General features: G+C 36.6%; 1 protein-coding gene across 1 annotated transcript; it reads left to right on the forward strand.

Annotated features, from left to right (window-relative positions):
• Window positions 1-5,860: 5,860 nt before the first annotated feature.
• On the forward strand, window positions 5,861-8,062 carry LOC138312125 (uncharacterized). The gene is made up of 3 exons (XM_069253163.1): window positions 5,861-6,447; window positions 6,882-7,025; window positions 7,940-8,062. Exons 1-3 carry the CDS (start codon window positions 6,223-6,225, stop codon window positions 8,045-8,047), a joined length of 477 nt encoding a protein of 158 aa, XP_069109264.1. The 5' UTR covers window positions 5,861-6,222; the 3' UTR covers window positions 8,048-8,062.
• The last annotated feature ends 3,233 nt before the right edge of the window (window positions 8,063-11,295 follow it).

The raw sequence follows: 11,295 nt of genomic DNA on the forward strand, positions 1-11,295 counted from the left end.
TGTAAAAGATGCATCTGCAGGTAGCACACGCGGTGTCCTACACATTAATGATAAGTCTGTCACAGATAATTCATCAGCAAGACCTAGATATGTATTTCAAGGTGTACAGAGAAAGTGTAAGCCGAAACGCTTACTCATGTCCAGAATAAAAGCGGATGGTTCATCGAACGAAATCATCCAATCGATCATGTCATACGCAGCGGATCGTGGCGTTAAAATAACCTGGGTAAAACTGTTAAAATATTGGGACAGTGAGAACCCAACCTACACAGCAAGGGTAAATGTGGTGGAGAAAGACTACGAACTTGTCACAAATGGTTCATTCTGGCCAGAGGGTGTGTTAGTCCGCGATTGGTGGGATCGCGATGACTCGCGATCACCAAAGGAAACGCGCGAACCAGAATCTAAACGGTGGAACGGAACCGAGACGAACGGTTTTGGTAATGACGAACCTGACTACGGAGACGATGACCACAGAACAGAAAAGAACAGGGACTATTACAATGATAAACGTCGTAACGTGAGTAGCTGGTATGATTACGACAATGATGTGTATTAGATACTGTATCAATTTGTTTCTTTGTTGTATGTTCATTCTAAACTCAACTGGAATGAAACTTCAAAGTTGGAATATTCGTGGTGTCATGTACGGCACGCCATATCTTTGTGATACTCTTCGCAATGTTGATATAAGTTTTATCTCTGAACATTGGCTAATGCCGGAACAGCTTGATTTTCTGAACACTATTGATACAAGTTTTAAAGCAGTTGGCAGATCCGATTGTAGAATAGCGATAGAGCCAGAAAACAGATTCCGACGCGGTTTCGGAGGTGTTGCTATGTTGTGGCGTAAAGATTTGAAAGTCACTCCGCTTATTGAAGATGGTAATGACAGAATTATTAGTATTTGTATAGACACTAAAAGCTCTTACGTGTACGTTATAGGTGTTCTTATGCCGTCTACTAATTTAGCTCATCAGGAATTTATTGATACAGTCTTATGTTTAAATGATCTGTATGACAAGTATATTGAAATGGGTTCTGTAATAGTAATGGGTGACTTTAATGCTCATCTATCAAAAAGGTGTGGCATTAAAAACCACAATGAAGCAAATGAGAGAGGTCTTGTCATAGAAAAATTTATACAAGACCACAATTTGATATCAGTTAATTCCCAAAGCTGGTCACGTGGTCCTAACTATACATACATATCTGGTGATGGCAGTCATACGTCCATGATAGACCACATACTTATAGAAAACTCGAAAGTTGATTTGATAGATTTCTGTTGTATAAATGATGACCACTCACTTAATATATCAGACCATCGTCCAATACAACTGAACTTTCGGACGATATGCCATAAGCGTGAGACTCAACCATTAAGTACGGCGATTAACTGGAAAAAGGTAACGAGTGAACACATCAGTAACTATCACAAACAGTTAGATATGCTATTGGATCAAATTAATAAACCAACAGATATATCTCAACTAGCTGATATAATGAATATCGCTGCGAAATCGTCATTTCCCGTTAAACGTTACAGACATTATTTAAAGCCCTACTGGAAATATAACAATGTGAAATCATTACATACCAATATGAGACATTTACGGTCAGTATGGATCGATGAAGGTCGTCCACGAGGGCACGCTCATAAAACGTACAGTGAATACAAAGGCGCAAAGAAATTATTTCGAAATGAACTGAACCTGGCGCGCGAACAGTATGAACGGGAACAGTTCGAAAAACTGGAAAGTTTGGCAGAACTTGATATAGGAACATTCTATAAAGCTATACGAACCAAAAGGAGTATTAATAAACACTCTTCCTCGTATGAATTACTGGTAGATGGACAGATTATACGCGACTCCGATATCTTGAGAGAAGCGTGGTATGAGCATTTTCGCGGGCTGTCTAGTCCATTAAACGAAACACATTTTGATAATTTATTCAAAAAGCAAATTGAAAGCGAGGTCGAAGATATGTATGCTAATAGTTTTAACAACACTGATGGTATTTGTGACTGCCCTATTACAGTGTTAGAGGTGAAACATGCTATGAAGTGTATGAATACTGGAAAAGCTGGCGGGCACGATGGTATCGTACTTGAACACATCAAATATGCCAGTAATAACATGTTAGATACAATTGTTTCGTGTTTTAATGGCATGATTGAAAGTGGGTTCTATCCTGAACATTTTAAATTTGGCATAGTAATTACACTGTTTAAAGGTGGTAATCGTGACAGATCGTTAATGGACAATTACCGGGACATAACTTTAACACCTGTCTTGCAAAAACTGGTAGAAAAGGTCCTCTATTCTAGAATTATAAAGTTATGTAATGTCATGAATTTTCCCCATAGACTTCAACAAGGTTTCCGAGAGCAATGTGGAAGTATCACTGCAGCATTTACGGTAAAGGAATCGATTTCATATTATATTGAAAAGAAATCAAAAGTTTTCGCTGCCTTTCTAGATAACCAAAAAGCTTTTAATAGTGTATGGATAAACGGTCTTTTGTACAAAATATACAATTTGGGTTTTAATGGTAAGTTTTGGAGACTTTTGCGTGACTCGTTTACTAACGTGACGTCAGCGGTACTATTTGACGGCAAACGGAGCAACTCGTATCCAATACACCAAGGGGTAGGTCAAGGTCGAGTATTCTCTGCATGGTGCTTTCTTGTAATGATCAATGATCTTGCCGTTGAAATAGATATTCAGAACCTCGGGTTAAAAATCAAAGATATACACATACCTTGTGTACTACTAGCAGATGACACGTTATTACTATCTGCTTCGCCTTCTCTGCTCCAAAACCAGCTAGACACAGTGTTTCTATACTCTACGAAGTGGCGTTTAAAGTACAACTCTGCTAAAAGTTCAATTATGGTATTTGAACATTCTCGCAAATCGCATGTTAATAATAATAACCAGATATGTTGTAATCTCGGAGAAAGAGCTATTCCGTGTGCTAACCACAAAACGTATGCCGGTATATCTTTTACGAGTAACCTACAATCCGACAACGGTATTACGGAGTCTTGCTTGAAAGGAAGGAAAACTCTCAATTCCCTTCTTGGCATTGGTATTCATGCTAATGGACTTAATCCTGTAACTAGTTTTAACATAATTAAGTCTGTCGTATACTCCAGTATGCTGTACGGATGTGAACTTTGGAATAGATATACGAAGAAATCCATCGAAGAATTAGAACTAGTACATAGATATGCCTGTCGTCGCTGTATTGGGTTACCAAAAAGGTCGTCTACACTAGTAACCACCCAATGTTTTGGTGCGTTTGATATATGGCGTGAAGTAGAGATTAAGAAAATGCTATTTTGGAATAAGTTGTGCCTGGGAAGTATCAAATATGTATGGAAAGCGTTGTTTATTGTAAGATTATGTCAGTTCATGTTCGGAGAATGCTCAAAGGTACAAATCGGATTTATTCCAGATATATTTAATATTTTGAAGAAGTTCAATATTGATTCTTTTATACCTGACTTTTTGACAAACGAATTTGTACCACCACAATATTGTTGGAAACGCTTTGTAAAAAGATTTGTAACAGATTTTTATTTTTTACATTGGAGAGACAAATTGTATAAAAAAGATGAATTAGCTAGATATGCTACAATACATAGTAATCAAGGAATCAACCCTGTACTAGAACTGAGCACAAGACAAAAATCTCACAAATGTATGTGGAATCTAGTAGATATTATGAAATATTCATTTGTGTTCGAACTTGATACTGTATTATGCAAACTATGTGGAAAACTTAGTGTTGATATTGTGCTTCACTTTTTGCTTGAATGTCCAAAACTGTTTCAAACTCGTGACATAATGATGGATGGAGTAGTGAACGCTATTGAGGTTCCCTCTTATATTTTGTTTGCAAATTTAAATGACAAAAACCAATGTAACTTCTTATTGGGAGATCGTTCCTGTGTGCAACTGCATGAGTATGAATGGGAAAATCTAATGGTGAATATGTCTGTAAATGTCCAGGAAATGCTGAAGGAAATGAACACAATTCTTGACTTTTCTGTATCTTAATGTATTATTTATCATGTAAATATATGTACTGTAATATGTAAATTGATATATATTGTTTGATTGACATAATCTCTTATAAAAAGAGGAAATAAAGAATGTCTGTCTGTCTGTCTGTCTGCCTAGTAGGGTTAGTAGAAAAGAGAGACACCCTGACACATTCGATGGTCAAAGCTGTGATTGGCAGGATTACATCGTTCATTTTGAACAGGTAGCTGCCTGGAACGGGTGGATAGACATAGAAAAGGCACAACAGTTAAGCATAAGTTTAAAGGGAACAGCCCAGAAATTATTGAGTAACCTTACTGTTGGGCAGCTGTCAGATTATCAGTCGATAAAACAATGTCTCACCCAAAGGTTCAATCCTAAAGAAAGGAGTGTGGCTCATAGATTTAATTTTAGGGAGCGTAAACAGGGGAAGGACGAAACTGCGTCTGATTTCGGGTATGATTTAAGAAGAACTGCCCTCCTAGCCTACCCTGAAATCCCATACCATTACCTGGAATGTCAGGTGGTAGATCAGTTCGTTAACGGCCTGCATAACTTTGAAATGCGAGAGAAAGAGATAGATACACGATGCAGGGATGCACATTACCTATAGGGGGTCATGTGGCATTTAAGGTTATTTTAGACAAAGCAAATTTAATGTCAAATTGTACTTTGATCTTAGAGGGGGAGGAGTGTGATAGAACGGGTTTCTATCATTGTTGTATTTATTTGTACAGTATGTATATTTATTACTGCACTCTTCTAAGTCTTCACTTCAGTGATCTGTTTATGTATCTTTGACACAAATTCAGGGGAATACCGTGAGAACAGGTCTTATCTAGGGTGTGTTTGCTGTTTAGCAGTCACATTCATCAACCTAGTTGTCCTCATGATCACCCCGATGCTGACCGCTGGCCGGAGTACACGTGTGGTACACGTGGGAGGTGTTTATCAGTCAGTTGAGCCTTGTCTGTATTTAAGCGGAAGTCATATTTAGTGTGTAGGTGGGTTGTTGTAGCAAATGTTTCACCTAAATATGGTGCTCTGTCCGGACTTTGACCAATCAGTGGTCACTTTGGGGTACTGGGTTGATGAGTTGTTATAAAAGGGGTTGCTTCTAAGGAAGCTTTGGTCTTGACTAGGGAGAATGGGTTAGAGACAGAACCACGCCGTGCACTGTCGACAGTGCAACACTTGCGGGGTCTCTGAACTACCATTTGGGTTTATACTTGCTACATGGCTAACAAGGGTTTGTGTCGTTCTAGGGGATTGTCAGGGGCTTAGGGCTTAGACATCCATAGGAAACCTAGTTCGCACAGTGTAGTAGGGGATTGTCAGGGGCTTAGGGCTTAGACATCCATAGGAAACCTATTTACACGGTTGGTTATGTCTTTTATAGTTGGAAACATTTGGTAGATCGGTTAGGTGTCGTTGGACTGTGTTTGGGAACACGTGGTCTCGTTTAATTAGGGTTTTGCTTCATATAGGATAATTGTATACTTGTTTCTCTTACTGTAAGTTGTCTACATCCGGTACTATAATATTGTAAATATATTTTTATCAATTCTGTATTACTTGTCTTTATATAATAAATAGTTGTTTGTACCTGTATTAACCTAGTTGAGTTATTGGATTAGTGTCAGTGCTTCCGCTACATCCTAGAAATCGAACCTGTTGTGATACAGGCCTGTAACCTGTGGAGGAAACGGGATCCGGAGAGGATTTGTGACGACTGTGGACTGTGTTATATACTAAAAATACTATACGACTTAAACATATAACGGGAGCTACAGTCGGATCGCACCTCCGGGTCCTTTTGGAAAACTCTCCCTATTACAATAATATCAGATATCTGAAGTAGCTGCTAACTTGCAAAAAATGCACTCAAAATATTGTCTCCTTTGGGATATTTTAATTAAGTCTGTAAATGATTTAATTATTAAATCACTAACAGAATTATAATGTTTGCATTCTCATGCAAAGGTCATAAACATCAATCCAGTGAAAAGGTGTTAAATACGAAGGGAAGTAACTCTAAATCAAAATTTTCAAGCGCTCGAGAGGTCGCCACTATCGCTGATCGCGTTGTTGTTGACAAAGATAAAGGAGGGAATTCGAATCTTTTGAAATAGGCTAGATCGTCGTAAGCTTAGATATATCGCGAGTCATGGAGGCAGCAAGAGACTGGGTTGTTGGCATGTACAAGGAACATGTAGATATTTTTACCGCCGATAAAACGGTGACTGTAGCATCAGTTATTAACGTGCTGTTGTTTCTGGTTACGGTGCCATTCGGAGCCAAAGGGGTTGTGAGGGGACTGACGCTTGTGATGTTTTTGGAAGGACTTTTCTTCCTCCTCTTTCCAGAAGTAGGATTCAAATTATTCGCCGCGGTAAGTTAACAAAGCATCAATGAATTATATAAACTCTTTCTTTAAATCGTACATGCTCTGCTTTGCAGATGTTTTTACTGACGAGACATGTCGGTCACGTTCTAGACGTTTCGGACCAGAAAAAATCTAACCATTAGGCCTAATATTAGGCCTAGGCCCTGGCCAGACCACAAATGACAAATTCTTATTGTATTCTTACTTCAATGTTTGGCTTTAACGACATATTAAGACGAAATACAACGTAAACCAATCGAAAATGCGACAATTTTATAATTCATGGTAAAATTGACGACTCGATATAAATGATTGAAGATTGGTCGAAATATCTTGGTTTTCAGCTTCTCAAGGGAGGTTATTCTTTTCCTATACAGTAGTGAACAAATAAATATATTTCTAATGATGATTTAAAGTCGTATTTTTTTCATTTTTTGCAGGAAAATGTGGAGCCAGATGTTCTCCATCTTCAAGAAATCCGCAGCATTGGAATAAATGATATTGCTATTGGTGCAACTTTCTTATTGACTATGAAAAGTTCAGATACCACCGTCCATAGCAGCCACCTCTGGTCAATGACACTCGTAAGTGCTTGATATTTATATGCTAATTGTAGTAGGAGTGGAAAACAATGCACATGCACTCATGCAGCCACACCTGTGGGATTTCAGGACCTCCAAACATAGTGATATATGCGAGATATACTGATTGTGCTGGTTGTCTTGATCTGCAGTTGACCCAATCCAGCGTCAGTAAATAAGAAAAGCATTGTATAATGATTAACAAGTCAAAGACAAAACTGTCACATTCACATTTTAATGGATCAATAAGGGAATTTGATGATATATCATAAAGGTAAAAAAAATTACTGCACGAGAAATAAATTAAGAAAAGAAGACAAGTTAAATATCTGAAGATAATTGTTTTCTGTCACAAAAAATGGGTATAAATTGGATTGTAAATACTGATACAATTGGCATTTTTCACTAAATATCAGTGAAATTTAGATCTTTCCCTACGAATCAGAACGTCATAGGACCTGCAAGTAAAAGTTTTGACCCAGAACTAGCCCCGTTTTGTTTCATTTTGATTAAAATTTGATATGAATGAGAAGGGCTCAGTTGAATCATTAAATTTTGATTTGTTTTATATAATATTGCTATTTATCTTTATTATTATCAATGACAGGCTGAAAAATTAATATTTAATATACTATAACTGATTCAATATTATTCTGAAATGTTTTCAAAAATTGCCGAAAAATACCGCTCGCACGACAATAATGGATCTCTTCGCGTCTGAAAATCTGAAAATGGATCTTTTATTAATTTTTTTTTTTAATTTCGCTCACCCAAGTCGCTCTCACTTTTTGTCCCTAGTTCTCGAAAAACAAGTGATTTATTTGGTGTGGCCTTATGAAACGTATTTCTTAAAATCTAGTATGAAATGAACTCTCATTCAAGATCCTAAATAAACTGTTATCAATCCTTCATTGCAGTGTATGGGATGTACATTGATGGTCTATGTTGCTTCGATGATGAAGGGAAATGCTATGGTGAATCCAAATGTAAGTACTATCAGATGTAAAATATATGTGTATAATTAATTTTTATTTGTTTTCATACTAAATCCAACTCTCTGATTGGCAGATTATTTTTGGAAAATCTGACCTACAGAGGACTCCACATAATCGAATAACGGTTATTTGACTATTTCGGTTATTTGCATAGAATTCTGCAGTCCCGATTGTTTCCTTCTTTATCATTGTTTTTCAACTCCATGTATTTGAATAGACTTTTACGTGACCTCCGGTTATTTGAATAAAATATTTGTGAAATTCTAAAAATAAAATCGAATATTTTTCAATTTTGCAATATATTTTTAGCGAAATTCGCCGATATATGTTTCAAGATACTTCGATTTTACTAGAAATCATGGTGACAGATTAATGTTACCGTAGGCCTATGACTTGTTATTTTATGCATGAACCTGCAAAGGTATTCAACGCTGTTACGATTTACATCATCAGCGGTAGATCATTACTTTATTATAATCACTGACTCAAACATCTAATTAAAGCATTTGCACTTTCAAATATGTTTATTTATTAACGTAACGTACCTTATTTCGCGATCAGTTGGAGATACCATGCTTCCTTACAACAATCGACATTAATGAGTAGTCTCGTTCAACCAGAGTCTTGTTGACTACGACAGACATATGCGTATCAAGCATCTCGTTGAGCGAGACATAAAAGCATGCAAAGTCGGCGTGCAATGACTACCGCAAGTTTCGTATGTAGGATACAAAAGATACTTGCTACATTGTTTCATTGCTACTTGAATATGAATTAATTTCTGAAATGTTATCAAGCTATTCGCCGTATCGATCAACAATACAGGAAGAATTCTCAAAACACCTTTAGGTCAAGTGAACGCATGGCTTCATCACCTGCCGCCATTTATTGAATTCATACACATGTGTCAAAACAACGTGTACACTGCTAGGCCAAGTTGATTGGCACTTTAAAGTTTAATCACGATCCTAAGTTCATTTTGCCAGACAAATGTACGTAAATTTGTTTATTATTTAGGTTCGAATTGCAGACACAAATTCAATCCTGTTTAGTTATTGCTTTGATATTGATTGTTTGGCTTTTTCTCAAAGATTCACATGTCAATTTAACGTAAACAAGAATCTAATATTGGAATATTTTTTGTTATTAAACAATTAAAATCAATTTACAACTTCGAAAATACTTACTTGTTGTTCGTTTTAAGTGTAAATAATTTACGTATTTATCAAGTAAACGAAACAATATCTATTTGCCTGTTCACATATAATGTACATATGTGTGGGGTCAAACGGAAATGCAAAATGCCATCTCTGCCTATTCGAATACTCAGGTTATTTGCATATTTTCTTCTGGAAAATGACTTATTCAAATAAGCGGAATCCTCTGTAACTATGACGTTACAATAGCGATGTCAACATTGCGTATTGATTTAGAAAAGATAATCCATTGGAAAATCAATGGATTCATACGTTTAAACGTATTTTATGTTATCAAGTAGTCTAAAAATTAATTATAAGCATTGATGTAACTATTTTTTAACTTCATCGGGTTATGAAAGAAATTATGTTTGCAAACTTTTTTGAGAATCCGCTATACGGATTCACACAGTTTGCAAACAAAATTTCTTTCACACCCCTAGGCCTATGAAGTTAAAAATAGTAACATCAATGCTTAAATGATTACCTGCATATTACAGTAAAACATGGTAAACACAGTAATAAAGCTCTGGGAAATCAACAGAATTACTTTGTTATAGTTTGTTATACACATGTTTTACTGTAGCTAGATAAGGCAATGTTTTTTCTATGATAAAATCATTTTTATTAAGTATTCCACGAGACAAAATTTTGCAACACCCATCATGTCTTTGAGGAATTTATCGTCAAAACTGAAACAAAAATCGGAGTGAGTGTGTTTTTTTCATGGATTCGCATAAAAAAAATTCTTTAAAATATAAGACTCATGATGGAAATACATTACTAACACCATTAGAAAAAAGAACTTTGCAAGAACTGCGGTTTATAGCACGTTTGTAAAACTTATGTCTAACATGGTGAGGATTGATTTTTAACAAGATGCAAGAACTTGGCCGTGTCATTGTTTTTCACTGTTTTGGTTCTGAGGTCTGTTTGGTGTTCCACGTCTCTCAGCAGCACAAAAAGACATTTGATCCTTCGGTCGGTTATGTATTGAGGGTGTCAACATCTTGGTCCGCCATCACTCAAACCTTCGAACTGGACTTTGTTCATCTGGTTTATCTTTTGGCATTGTAGCAATTGTCCTTCCCATCAAAAATCTATACTTGTCAAGTGGGTATAGTATTATAACACCAAAATGTACAGTATTTCTATGCGCGCTCTGTCAGAATCATTAGTTTTAATAATTCACTAGTTTTTCAGTTGTCAGTATAATGTGACTAGATGGGATGTGCTGTTCACAGCAAAATGCTTCAATAAGATAGCACTATAACATAGTTGTGCATATTGCATTTTGGGACTGATCGGTCAACAAGATGGCCACCAGGCAGCCATCTTGGATTTTGATAGTTAAAGTTTTTTATAGCTATTTCTCAGAAAGTACCAAAGGGATCCTTCTCAGATTTTATATGTAGGTTCCCCTAGGGCCCTATTGGTGCATATTGCATTTTGGGACTGATAATTCAACACGATGGCTGACAGGCCACCATCTTGGATTTTGACAATTGAAGTTTATTAGCTATTTCGCAGAAAGTACCGAAGCAATCTGTCTCAAATTTCATGTGCAGGTTCTCCTAGGGATCTAGTTGTGCATATTGCATTTTGGAACCGATCGGTCAACAAGATATTGGTCAATAAGATGGTCGACAGGCCGCCATCTTCGATTTTGATAATTAAAGTTTGTAACCACTATTTTTCAGAAAGAACTGAAGCAATCTGTCTCAAATTTTATTTTATATAAGGGTTGCCCTAGGGCCCTAGTTGTGCATATTACATTTTGGGACTGATCAGTCAACAAGACTGCAGACAGGCCATGCCACAATCTTTGATTTTGATAATTGAAGTTTGTTACTGCTATTTCTCAGAAAGTACTGAAGTGATCTGTCTCAGATTTTATATGTAGGTTCCCCTAGGGCCCTATTGGTGCATATTGCATTTTGGGACTGATAATTCAACACGATGGCTGACAGGCCATCCATCTTGGATTTTGACAATTGAAGTTTATTAGCTATTTCGCAGAAAGTACCGAAGCAATCTGTCTCAAATTTCATGTGCAGGTTCTCCTAGGGATCTAGTTGTGCA

The sequence above is a fragment of the Argopecten irradians genome, unplaced genomic scaffold (genome assembly GCF_041381155.1).
Source record: "Argopecten irradians isolate NY unplaced genomic scaffold, Ai_NY scaffold_0216, whole genome shotgun sequence".
NCBI lineage: Eukaryota > Metazoa > Mollusca > Bivalvia > Pectinida > Pectinidae > Argopecten > Argopecten irradians.